We start from the raw sequence: 13,816 nt of genomic DNA, 5'->3' as shown, positions 1-13,816 counted from the left end.
TTTCAGGTAGAAGCAACGGCATGAGCAACAGTTCTCCTGCTGGAACAAGAGAAGGAAGTCAAGTACAATTAGACAGAGAAGGTATATGTGTGTGAAAGTGGACAGGGGAGTGGCAGGATGGGGAGGAACAGTGTGAGGATGCAAGATAAGACCTGAATGGTAAAAAGGAGCAAGATCATTTATAGTTTTGTAAGCAAAAATAAGAAGTTGCAGCTTCATCCTAAAGGTCTGGGAAGTTTTGGGGTTTTTAAAAAAGATTTTATTTATTTGAGAGAGAGAGTACGCATATGAGCTTGAGCAAGGGGAGCAGCAAAAGGGGAGGGAGAGGGAAAGAGAGAGAATCTCAAGCAGACTCCTTGCTGAGCATGGAGCCCAATGCAAGGCTGGATATCAGACCATGAGATTATGACCCGAGCCAAAACAAGAGTCAAACACTTAACCAACTGAACCACCCAGGAACCTCCTAAAAGTCTGGGAAGTTTTAAGACATAGAGTGACAAAACAGAAGGCAGAAAGATCAATTAGGAAGAGGATGAGAATTACAGTCACATAAAACTAACAAAATTTTCATTTTTATTTAGGTTACTGGATTGACAGAGAACTACACAAATTTAACCACATAGCAAATCTTGAATTTGAGTATTACTGGAGTAGATAGAGAAACAGGCTGAATATCTCAAGCAGTACAGATAATAGAGTCAGACTTTCCAGGTTGAAATTCCAAATTTTCCACCTACTAGTTTTGTGAAACTGGACCTATCTAAGATTCTAAGAGTAACATGCTTCATAGGCTTGTCATAAATATTAAATGAGTAAATACTTGTTAAGCATTAGAATGGTACCTCGCACATAATTACAGCTCTATGTACTTACTAGTACTATTTCACAAGAAAATCCATATACTTATATTTAAGCACACATTGTATATCAGTTTCTTCAAATACTCTTTCTCTAAAAGGTGTAGCAAAGTAGTTCCCCAAATATTTTACATGGAAACAGGGTTTCAGTCACATAAGTTTGAACACTGGAATAAACTAAATTAATATCTTTACTGCAATATCTTTAAACATCTCAGAGCCCTTAACATGCCAAAATAAACTGTGTTCAACAAAATTAAGTAGTATTGAACTAAAACCCAAAGTATAAAAAAAAAATCCATGAATCCAGTGATATAACAAATAACTGGAGGGAGGTAAACAACTCTTCCATGTAGAAACATTCCAAATAATTTCTGTAGAGACTCCCACCTCAAGGAGGTGAAGCATAACTGTCTCACCTTACGTGTGAACCATAAATAATGACTTCCTTCCAAAAAGTACAGTATACAAGGGGGTGGGGATGAAGAATGACTTCACAGTGGAGCAACCTCATAAATACTACCTCACCCAGGTGATCCAGATCAACATCAATAGTGATAAACCATGTGGATAGTATACGCCCTGATATGATGTGATGAACATAAATAGCACTTTTTATCAATGGTCTTCCTCCAAGAAATCCCTCAGTCTAATCATGAGAAAAACATCAGACAAATTCCAACAGAGGGATATTCTACAAAATAGCTGACCAGTACTTCTCAAAACTGTCAAGGTCATCAAAAGCAAGGAAAGTCTGAGAAACTGTCATAGCCAAGAGGAGCCTAAGGAGACATGACAACCAAATGTATCCTAGATGGGATCTTGGAACAAAAAAAAGGACACTAGGTTAAAACTAGGGAAATACAAATAAAATACGAACTTTAGCTAATAATAACGTATTAATGCTGGTTTGCTAATTTTAACAAATGTACCACACTAATTTAAGATGTTAATTATAGGGGAGAATAGGTATGGAATCTATGGAAACTCTATAATATCTTCTCAATTCTTCTGTAAATCTGAAAGTCCTATAAAAAATCAAGTCCAGGGGAGCCTGGGTGGCTCAGTCAGTTGAGCAACTGCCTTTGGCTCATGTCATGATCAGGGGATCCGGGCTCATGTCATGATCAGGGGATCAGAGGTCCCAGGATTGAGCCCCTATCTGGCTCACTGCTCAGCGGGGAGTCAGCTTCTCCTTCTCCCTCTGTAGCTCCCCCTGCTTGTGCACTTGTGTATGCACGTGTTCCATCGAATAAATAAATATAATCTTTAAAAAATCGAGTCCATTAAAAAGTCATAAAATAGTGATTCTAGGAATGAAAGGCACAGTACTGGAAATATAGTGAGACTGTAATAGCACTATAGGATGACAAATAACAGCTACACTGTGGTAAACACAGCATAATGTAGAGAGGTACACCTGAGACTATGCTGTACACCTGAAACCCTGAAACTAACGTAATACTGTTGACTACAATAAAAAACAAATACGAATAAATAACACAAATTTTTAAATAAATAAACTGTGATCCACCAAGAAGAAAGCAGTGTGGGCCTCAATTTCCAAACTTATTTGTCCATGGAACCCTTTTTTGTGGAGCATCTCTCAGGGCTAGTATTCAGCAGAAAATACTTTGGGAAATGCTGATGCAGTATGAGAAACCTCTTTCTCTCATCAGCCCAGAAAATTGAATAACAATCTGGCTTGCCAAAAACTGCAGAGAGTTGATTCACATCCCAACTCAAGAGCTAAGTGAAGTTCAAATAACTCATGAAACTTTAATAGGAAAAAAAAAAATCAAAATTTTCCAGGCTCCAGTTCCAAAATATTTTCTTCTGACCTGTTTTACTGAATAAAAGGGGAAGGAAATACTAACTGGATTTTTTTTTTTTTTTTTTTTTTTACTAACTGGATTTTTTTAAAGGTTTTTTTTGATTGTAAAGGGCAAAGAACAACTTAATAAGGCACCACCTATGCCCAGGTCCTCCCTAGTGCTCCTAAAGAATGTTTTAGCCGCCTCCCCCATAGTACATAGCACTTTCTACCTTACATTACAACTACTTATGTTCAAGTCTTCTTTCAAGGACACTATTAATTTGACATAAACTTCCTAAGTTCTTGCTACATAAAGGTCAGTATGCTGGATGTAATAGGTATATAAAAATGTTTTAAAATTGTTTTGTTTCCAAGAGGCTTATAACAAAAGTCAAAAAGATGTACACAAAAATTGCTATAATAGAATGCAATTTGTGATAAGAACCATAAAATGACACTGTGCTACAAGAGTCCAAAAGAGAAAGAGATCCTTTTCAACAGGGGTGATAACTATCATAGAGGAGAGATGTCATCCGAGCTGGCCCTCAGAAAATAGATTTTTCATGATGCTCAGCAGGCAATAAGAGCTTTCTAGGACAAGAAAACAAAAATAAGTGTTAAAAGATGCAAGACGGAAAGGCAAAATGATTCATGTGGAAGAACATTATAGAATAGTTATAAGACAGCAGAGATTGATAAAGTGGAAAGGGAAGCTAGGGACAAACAGCAAAGATTCTTACATGTTTTGCTTTGGAGGAGGAACTTGTAAGGCATCGGTAGTCACTGAAAATTGGTGAGAAGGCAATGAGATACTTTATAAGGTTTCACCTGCTATATAAAGTTAATTGTGGTAAGAGTACATATGAAGATGGGGAGAGAGACAAGCTGAAAATCAGGAGGTGTAAGAAAAAGACAAGGATGTGAATTAATGTCTGAAACAAAGTTAGCACTCAATAAAAGGTAGTCGTCATCCTCCTCCTCATCACTGTGATCACCAAGGTAATGGCCTTGATAATAATAAGGAAGAGAAGGCTCTAAGACTATGGGAAGAAATAATTTATAGGACTCAATGACTACTTGGATATGGAAAACAGAGATGAAAGCTATTTCAAGTCTAAATTACTATACTAATGATGAATTAAGAGAAATAGGAAGGTCAGGAGGAGACGTTCATTTTAGGAATAACATAATAAACTCAGATTTAGACATGTTGAGTTTGACCTCACATCAGAAATGCACAGTAGATAGTTGATCTCTATGATCAATGGAGGTAAAAGGAATGTGGTAGCAAAGAAGAGGGAAGCTGTGGAGGCCTGAATAAGATGACCTGAATGTTCTTAATAAACTAAGTGGCAAATGTTAAAAACGAATGAGAGACGGGTAGAATTTAGGGGCTACCCAAGTGTGAAAAACTCTGGGAAACCCTAACTGGAAAGCAGATAATGTATGATAAATAACAACAAAAGGACGGACAGGCAGCAAAATGAATCCACTGAAAGATAAACAGATTTAGACTAAACTGATGGTAAACATAAAACTCATGTGATTTTCCTAATTCCACTGTTTGGGAGAAGAAAGTAGATGACAGAGGTAGCCTTACACTCAGGATTGGAATGGCAGACAGAACAGAAGTCTAGAGGGGCAAGAGATGATGAGGTACAGGGGAGCACAATGCTGGGATGGTAGTTAGGCCATCCAGACTAAGGAACTTTTGTGCAAAGAGGAGAGAACTGCCTAATAGAACAGGGAACTGCTAATAGAACAGGGAGCTGAAGAACTAGATGACTCAGGGAGAATAAAGGAAGGCAGGCAGACGCTAACTAGTAGAGGAGATATTTAGTGTGACCACAGTTAAAGAATCAATTATTTCAACAAATAGTGTCCCATAGGTTAAGCACTGTGCTAGATGCTGAGGATAAAAAACAGTCCCTGCTCTGAAAGAATGAACAATATAGTGCAGGGATTGACAAGCTTCCTGTAAAAAGGCAAACGATAAATATTTTAGACTTTGTGGGTCAAAAGGTGTCTATGCAACTACTAAATTCTGACATTGTAGTGCAAAAGCATCCACTGACAATGTGTAAATAAATGAGCAAGACTATTTTCCAGTAAAACATATCTTATTAATTCCTGATTTTCATGGGTCACAGATATTATTATGCTCTTGGCTTTTCAGCCAATTGCAAATGTAAAAAAAAATATTCTTAGCTTGCCAGCTGTACAAAAGCAGATGGCAGGGTAGATTTGGCCCACGGGCTGTAGTGTACCAACCCCTGAGTTAGCAGCTAAGTCTGAAAAGAAAAGAGAGGAGTAATACACACACACACACTCTTACCATTTGATGTGTTCTCAGCAACTAGCAGAGGCTTGAAGAATGGACCTGTTATTTACCTCTCTACCTCTTCTTTTCAGTCACGATAGGAAAATAACTTTAGTATTTTGCTTCCTACACCTAATATGCTAAAACCGATACTTTCTCTAAAACTTTTCGAAATTTCAAATCTCACCAAAAAAATAAAAAATTCAGACCCAACCTTTTTACTTCCATTTTTTTGAGTCTATATCTTTATAACAAAAGGTCAAACAATTTTTTCATACATGTATCATTTAGTAATTATGCTTTATGACATATCGATAATATTGTGATTGCTGGATCTGAAGGCACCACCCAAAGATCTGAAAATATTACAGATTTCCTGAAATATCTCCATGTTTTTTGTTCATATTGCTTCCTTTCATCATCTAATTTTGAAAGTTTTTTAAAATAAAGTTGAAAAATTAAAAGTTGCCTCCCATCCACTGCTAGGAATGTGATAAAGCAGCAGAATATTTCTTCGGAGCAGAATGAACCACTGTGATAACTGAAGCTGGGTGATGGGTTTATAGGAGTTCTTTGGGGTATATATGAAATTTTTCATGATAATCTCTGAGACTATAATTGAGAAAAGTCAACTCTGTGGTGCCCCATAAGCCCCTGGGCAGTGGCAGAGACCTCCTCAAGGGAGGCTTGCAGAGACCTTCTCGTAGGCAGGTGGGCCAGGCCACACCAATGTGAAGAACAGTCCAGAGATCAGGCGTATGTAACAGAATCTACTAAGTTCCCATTTTAATGATTCTTTATAGCTTTTCTACTGAAAAGCATTTTTTTAAAGTGAATTTTAGTTGTTTTAGGACATTTTAGAGAGTAGGTTCATTTGAGCTCTGTGATAGAATACAGTACGATATAGCAGCCTGCTGTGAGAACAAACGTCCTTCATATACAGTATCAGTATCACTGGCTTCAAAAGCCAATATTTTAAGGGAAGCCTGAGTCAGTTCATCCCCATCTCATTCTTTTAATATCACAGAGCATGAGGAATAAATGGTCACATAATACTTTTATCACATTTAAAGTTTCAGGCCAGTATGGTACATGATTTATCCCTCCTTCTACTCACTGTTTTCAGGATTACTGTAGTTAAGTAGGTGTGCTCCTTGGTTATTACTGAGAGTAAAAAGGGAGAGCATGCAAATACTATTTACATCGCTGGAGTGGTTCTTACCCAGACTTCCATATAATGTATAACATATGCTCCTGATACCAATAAGGTGCTCTCATTCTGCATTATAGAACTTGGCGTGGAAAACTAAAATAAAAAATGAACAATAGCCAACCTGTGCTTTCCTCATGTATACCAAAGGTTCTTTCAGATGTTCAGGAGGTGCAGCAGGATGACTAGGTAAAGGAAACCTACGGACAGAAAGAGGCAGCTAAATATTGTACATTATCTTGATAAATAATTAATTCTCTTTGTTAGAAATCACTTACCTCTGTGGTCCATGTTATAAACGAAATAAAATATCTGTCAGCAATTCTGAGTGTTTACAGAAGGTACCACAACATAATAAAGCTCTAATAAATCTTATCCTACTAGTATTACAGTTTTAGATTAGCAATTTAATTACCTGTTAAAAGTTGAATTGCACAATAATTTGAATCTATACTTTGAGGTAATTTTAAAATTACTTATAGTTTTGTAAATGCTCATGTAAAAATTGTCAGAACTGTTATAGTTAGGATATAAATACTGTAACATTTAGAGGAATTTTTTAAGGTTGAAAAAAATTCATGAATATGTTAACATATCAACTCTTCATTCCTCTCAATTTCCTTTTCCATATGATTATGTATTTTTTACATGATTGGATATAAATACTATCTTTCATAAGAACCATGTTTTAATATATAATACATGAATTTGATAAAATTTTAAAATGTTAATGTCTTATGTATTCTTTCTGTTTTCTAAGTAACTTTACACTCATATTCAAAATGTATTATTTTTATTAAGAAAACACTTATTTATTCAACAAATATTTGAGCCATTCTAGGTGCTAAGTGTATGGTGGTAATTGAGACAACATCCCCTGTTCTCATATACATAACATTCTAGGGAAGAAAGACAGTCAATAACTACAGAAAGAAAGAAATTTATAGAACAATATCAGATAGTAATGTGTGCCATGAGGAGATGAGAGCAGGGTAATGAGATAGAAATGATTTGGAAGGGGAGGGAAGGTGTCTAGGGGAGCTAATACTTGAACCAGGACGTAAGTGATCTTTATACAAAGATCTAGGGGAAGAATATTTCAGGCAGAGAGGCAGCAAGCACAAGACCCTTACTGAGGTAAGAACATATGGAATGTTTAAAAATCAGAAAAGGCCAGAATGGCTGGAATATAATGAATGAGACACACAGTAATGTGAAATCACAGAAAGCACAATAAGAAAACGTAACAATTCAACATTTACTTAGTGATTCCAGTTTCATTCACAACAACATGTAACTCCTACTGGAATTATTCATAACACTTGTACCTACAGCAAAGCAGTCATGTTCCATTACTCAAGAACCATACACTGAATTTTCAAGAAATACCTTATCCCAAGGGGGACACCAACATGTAAAGTGTTTATGATATATCAAGCTTATTTATACTTATCCCAGGACCTAAGAGTAAAATGCTGAAATGTCCAAGGAAACATTTCTGGAATAGAAAAAGCAACCTGTTCTATCCAATCTCTAAAGCAGTTTCAGCAAATGATCATTCTTAGCTAATTGTTCTTTCCACTGAAATCTGTACTTCATGTACCCAAATAAATCATCATTCCCCATTCACAAACGAAAAAAAATTATCTATCTATATATCTCAATATTTCTTCATGTATACAGATAGTTTAAAAACCATATATTACATACTGTTCATCATTCATAAGGGACACGTAGTTTAGAATTAAATATTGTTTTAAAACCCTTTCATTTTAATGATAATTACTTCTAAATTTAATAAAACTTAGAAATTTAGGATTGAAACTTGAGAGCACTTACTGATAATCTTAAGTTACTTAATGCACAAAGAAGTTTATCCGTAAACAGGTAAAAGAGGTGGCAACCCCAAAATCATTAATGTCAAGCCAAAATCAAGTTAGATTTTTATTCACTCAGAAATATTTAGTAAGAATCTACTAAGCATTTAAGGTACTAGAAATAAATCTGTAAACAAAACAGGCTCAAATTCTGTTCTTATAGTGCTCCCATATTTACAGGAGGAGATGAAGTTTGCCAGATAGGAACAAAGCACAGAAACCTGTGCGGCACTCTTGACTCCTGCCTCCTCCTGTCCCAGAGTCCCCTGAAATACTTCTCATCTTTTCCAACCCACTGCCACCATTTTAGACAACCCACATCTCTTTTCTGTGTTCATCTGACAGGTTCCTAAGCAGTCTCCCCTCCTTCCACACTATGTTCAACCTATTTGTCAATTTGCCTGGCTGTTTAGCCAGGGGTAATGTCTTCCTTATCACCAGTGATGGTATTTCCAGTGTTTAGCATAATTTGTGGCACAAAATGGATAACCAGTACACTGCTGAGTGAGTATAAAACGCAAATATGATCATGTCACTACTATGCTTAAAATTCTAAAATGATACCCAAATGTTTTTAGGATCCAGTCTAAAAAGCTTTGAGGGACACCTGGGTAGCTCCATTGGTTAAGCAGCCGGCTCTTGGTTTCAGCACAGGTCATGATCTCAGGGTCATGAGATGGGGCCTCACATCGGGCTCTGCACTCGGCATGGAGTCTGCATGAAAGATTCTCTCCTGCCCAGCCACCCACGCATGTGCTCACATGTTCTCTCTCTCGAATCAATCAATCAATCAATCAATTGTTAAGTAAGTAAGTAAACAAAATAAATATCAAGTCTTGAGGAAGAAGTAAGGCATCCCTTCGGCCTAAGGCATTCTTCTCTACTCCTTCCTCTGACTAACTCTCTATCTTAGCTTTTTTATCTCAATCTGAATATTGTGTCCTTTGGTAAGCCATCATGACATCCCCAACCTGGATCAAGTGCCTGCTCTATGTGTTCCTTGTACTATCCCATCATAGCACTTATGTTGTACTATAATTGCCGCCTTAAACTATGTGTGCCCCACTGAGATGTAAGCTCCATGAAAGCAAAAACTATCCAGCTTGTTCATTATCCTCAATTTCTAGCTCAGTACATAATGCATAGCAAGTATATTTAAAGAAACATTCAAAAGGCAGTAAAGAAGAACTATGTGATTAGCACATTTTGGAAGTACTCTGGTCTACTGCCTGAGTACTCTTCCAGCAAATGCCATGAATGTCTATCAAGACGTAACCACGTCCTGTGATCTAGTGTATGGTACCCATGATTAAAACCTTTCTGTTTTTGGTCCACTACTGTTCAACATTCACACCTCTCCAAAGTGTGGCAAACATCTGCATATATCACCTATAACAGTAGACTATGGTGTATGTTTTTATAATATATACTTATATAGAAAGACTTTTAAAAGGTTTGTTTACTTCTTTAATTGATATTCCTTAAAGGAAAATTATAGGTAACCTAATTCTTTATCAACTGTGCTACACAAAGTACAATGAAAACTAAGACCAAAAAAATAAAGTGCATATTCCATGTAAAGACTATCTTAATTAAGTTTTTTAGTAAGTTTAGGATTAATAACTCCTGGGTATCATCAATTCAACAAATATTGTGTGTTAGCATTGGTTGGTGGCCCAATACCTTCGTACCTGCTGACTCAATACCATTTATTTGGTGTTATAGAAGGTACTAAAAGAAATGTAAAATATACTTGTTTCGTGACACTTTTAAAACATGTTTTTTTTTCTTTTCTTTTTAAATTAATTTATTTATTTATGATAGTCACAGCGAGAGAGAGAGAGGCAGAGACACAGGCAGAGGGAGAAGCAGGCTCCATGCATCGGGAGCCCGACGTGGGATTCGATCCCGGGTCGCCAGGATCGTGCCCTGGGCCAAAGGCAGGCGCCAAACCGCTGCGCCACCCAGGGATCCCCGTGACACTTTTAATACAAGTGAGACATAAGATGTACACATATGTGAGATGTAGTAAAACACATGTGTTTTGGATTCAAACAGCTGGAGGTCAAGACCCAGTGCTATCATTTACTAGCCATATGATCTTCAGGACATTATTTAAGTAGTTTCAGCCTCAGTTTTCTCTTATGTAAAACAGTTATAGTAATAAATTCCACAATTATAGGGTTGTTGTGAAGATTATAATGTATAAGACAATTCATTTAAAGTGCTTTTAGCACAGTGCTTGCGTAAAACTCTCATTTAATTGCCTATTAAATATTAACACAATAATTAAATAAGGTCGATCCCATGACCCCAAGATCATGACCTGAGACAAAACCAGGAGTGGGTCTCTTAACAGACTAAGCCACCCAGGCACCCCAAATAAGTAGTCAGTCTTAAGTTGGAAGAACTAACCCAGGCTACAATTTAAGTTTTGGGTAAATGACACAACACAAAAATTTTTCTCTTTTAAATAAGAATCAGAAAACAATCTTTGGCATGTTTACTAAAATGAAGTATAGCTCATGTGTCTACACCTTTATTAGGAAAGAGCATTGTTTTTTTTTCCACTCTAATTCTTTAACGTGAATTCTTCTACTTTACTCTTTGCTTTCTTTACTTGTCCATCTAATGGTTTCTGTCAATGGAAAATGCAACACAATATACTAAATTCACTGTATTCTTCTGATTTATGTTAGGGGAAACACTTCTTCTCCAAGCTGGATGTGTCTTTCCCTGTGGAAAGAGCTCCATTACTGTGACACTCTTGGCCTCTCTCCAGGGCTTTACTTGTTACACCATTTTTAAATTTTGGAATAATAAACCAAACATGCTCACCAATGCTATTTAACTGGAAGTTTAAATCTATTTAATTCTGGAGTTCAGTTAAAGGATTTATTTTGCTCTTGCACTAAGCTATGTCCTCTTATCTAGTCTTTATCAGTAATAAACGTAAGTTTTGATCTCTCATTTGCCTTTATATTTTATCTTATTTCTCAATTTCTTCAGAACCCAAGTGAGTAAAAAAGGTGATACTACTTGCTCCTTCAAAAATCCCAACAAGTTATTCAAGAATATTTATTTAATATTGTTAGGATACTAAAAGTAAGACAATGAATGAAAAACACTATACCTGCAAAAAAAAAAAAAAAAAAAAAAAACACTATCCCTGCCATCAAGTAAAAAGGCACTCGGTATTCACTAATAGAACAAATTTCAGAAATGGACTGGACTACAAAAATAGCAATCATCAGTAATATCTCCTCTGGATGAGGATGATGAACAGTGGATGAGAATCCACTATTTGTATTTACACACAACCAGGTACTTTTATTACACCAGTATTGGACAGAAAAACACACAAAGTTACAAGCTTTCTGGGTAATAGAAAAGAGATAAATCATCATGTTCATAAGTAACCTGTGGCATCTCTATGCATATTGTACATTTAAAACCTTACTTATCATGATAAACATCTATTCCTTGGTGACTAGGACCAGGGGTATGGTCATAGTCAACTTCAATTAAAAGCACTTAAATATGATCTTATTTAAGAATGTAAACCAACCAGGAAAATGATGACAAGCAAGGAAGCAAATACTAATTTTTAAAATGTGTGTCCAACCACAGGTTCACAGGCCTTCATCTGAGTCTCTTTATTTTAGAAACAGTTATGATAAACTAGATTATCTTGTTTCCTAATTAACAGCAGATTAGAAGGGACAAGTTAGAAACAGAAGTATGAGCATCTAGAGAATGTGAAAGACACAGGCACACTGATAGCAGTAAAAAAAAAACAAAAAAAAACAAAAAAAAAACACAAAACATAAGAACTCCATTAGACTATAAACTCCATGAGGGTAGGAGTTGATTCCTTGTTCTATATTATATTCCCAGTGCCTAGCACATGGTAGGTGTTCAGTAAATAACTGATGAATAATGGAAGACTGAATAAACTATAAACGCTAACACTCCTTATTCTGTGTAACAACAAATAGTTTTATACACCTCAACAGACTCTGTGGGCAAGTCCAGATTAACAAAAATATTGATTTTCTTAATAATGACACCAATTTTGCAAAAAAATTTAAAAAGTTAATTATATTTAGAACAGTTGCTTTATAAAGACAGAAAAAGGGTTAATATCCAAAATGGCAAGAAAAAGAACATTGATAAGCTTCAGTTTTCTGAAATATTAACTTATTTTCCTAACTACACTGGATACATGAATTGTTAACATAAAAATTTCAGTGGTAAAAAAAACCTTACCTATTTATTATTCATTCTCAGGCAAGATTGAAATTTTTCAATGTATTAATTTAAATGAAATGTTATATAAATACTAATGAAAAATGTAATATAATGAGTGTACACAGCAATACTATATTCATTACTTACAAAGTAAATACAGCTAAACATAATGGTATCTCAAAATAGGTAGAAAAAACTCACACACTCAGTTCACTATAAACAGCATTCTGAAGTTTCTTCTCCCAACCTATTTTTTAAAAAAGAGTAAAATACATGAACATATTAGTTTTAAAAATAAGCATACATTATAATTAAATTTATCTTACTAAAACTCTAACAGCATATTTATTTGTGAAAGAACTTCTTCAAATGCCAATTGCTGTGTAAGTGTTATTAAGGAATGAAGTATTTCCTACATGTTCACAGTGTCTGTTGGCAAACACTAAGTAGCAAAATTATCAATATGACACTATTTTTTAAGTAAAACCATTGCACCATTTTCTCATGGTTGGAGGAACATTTCCTTCTTCCACTGCTAAGGTGCTCAATAAATGCCAAAATAGTGCTGTCTACTGTACTACTAGTGCTATGAGGAATGTGCCAAGGGAAGGGCAAGAAACATCCAGGCACCTGACAGACAGATCATAACCAATTAGTTAAACTAACTAGTCAGCAAACTCCTGAACAACAGAAACATTATCATGAGGTACCATCAGACCAGTTAGCTTGGCCACTAACTACTTGAACTTAACCACTTAACATCTCAAGTAAGTCAATTTCCGAGTGCAAAGGTTAGAAAATACAGAACCTCTTTTCTTGCTCTAAAAGAAATTAAGGTTTTCTTTTCTTTTCTTTGAAAGGATAAAAAAGAGGAGGGGGAAAAAGTGTAGAAGGAAAAGAAGCCATAAATGAAAGCAAAAGAGGAGGTGCTTGGCGAGGGAGATTCTTCATACATTCAGGATGTATTTTGATCAGAAAGTAAACTACATTCAAAACTGATTAGTTTAATGCAGTGATTCCCAGCGTTCCTGAAGTTTTGCAGTATTTTATTGAAATATCTGAAAGTTCTAATTCTCCTCAAAGAGAAAACTACCCAGCCACTGCTTCACAATTTTGAATGAGTAACCGAAGTCTGAAGATAAAATATTCCTTCCAAATGAAGTATTTCCTTATTTTCCATTAAAGAATTAGGAGAGAAAAAAGCAACTTACAAACCTGATATTTTAAAGAATTCCTTAATATCTTCTTTTAGTGATTCAAGTTTAATTTCAGGTCTCTGAAGACTGGCCTAATTTTAGAAAGAAGAAGAAAAAGAAGAAAGGAAAAGACAGAGGTCAAAAGTAAGTCATTTGGGTTGATATTAAATATGAATGAAAAGTTTTAAAAGAGGTGTCCAAATGTGCATACTATTTTAAAAATCCCATTCTGAAGTCCGAGCACCTTTGGATAATAGAATTATCTAGAATAGCTCATAATAGAGAAGAC

At 35.5% G+C, this 13,816-nt stretch overlaps 1 protein-coding gene across 4 annotated transcripts in view; it reads right to left on the bottom strand.

Moving 5' to 3' along the window:
- The window catches only part of TBC1D19 (TBC1 domain family member 19), a 144,440-nt gene that overhangs the window by 99,802 nt on the left and 30,822 nt on the right, over nucleotides 1–13,816 (bottom strand). The window contains exons 2-4 of one of the 4 annotated variants that reach the window (XM_055326526.1): nucleotides 13,547–13,619; nucleotides 12,533–12,578; nucleotides 6,328–6,403 (exon numbers count right to left, since the gene is read on the bottom strand). The exons of 1 other annotated variant lie outside the window; for it this stretch is intronic. In XM_055326526.1, coding sequence (XP_055182501.1) covers nucleotides 6,328–6,403; nucleotides 12,533–12,578; nucleotides 13,547–13,619 — 195 coding nt within the window. Of the gene's footprint in view, nucleotides 1–6,327; nucleotides 6,404–12,532; nucleotides 12,581–13,546; nucleotides 13,620–13,816 lie in introns of those variants that run through there. 2 more of the 4 variants (XM_055326528.1, XM_055326529.1) reach the window with 2 other exon arrangements.

This window comes from Nyctereutes procyonoides, unplaced genomic scaffold (genome assembly GCF_905146905.1).
Source record: "Nyctereutes procyonoides isolate TBG_1078 unplaced genomic scaffold, NYPRO_anot_genome, whole genome shotgun sequence".
Classification (NCBI taxonomy): Eukaryota; Metazoa; Chordata; class Mammalia; order Carnivora; family Canidae; genus Nyctereutes; species Nyctereutes procyonoides.
Note: the sequence above shows the minus strand (reverse complement) of the source record. Positions and strands in the feature narration are given on the sequence as shown.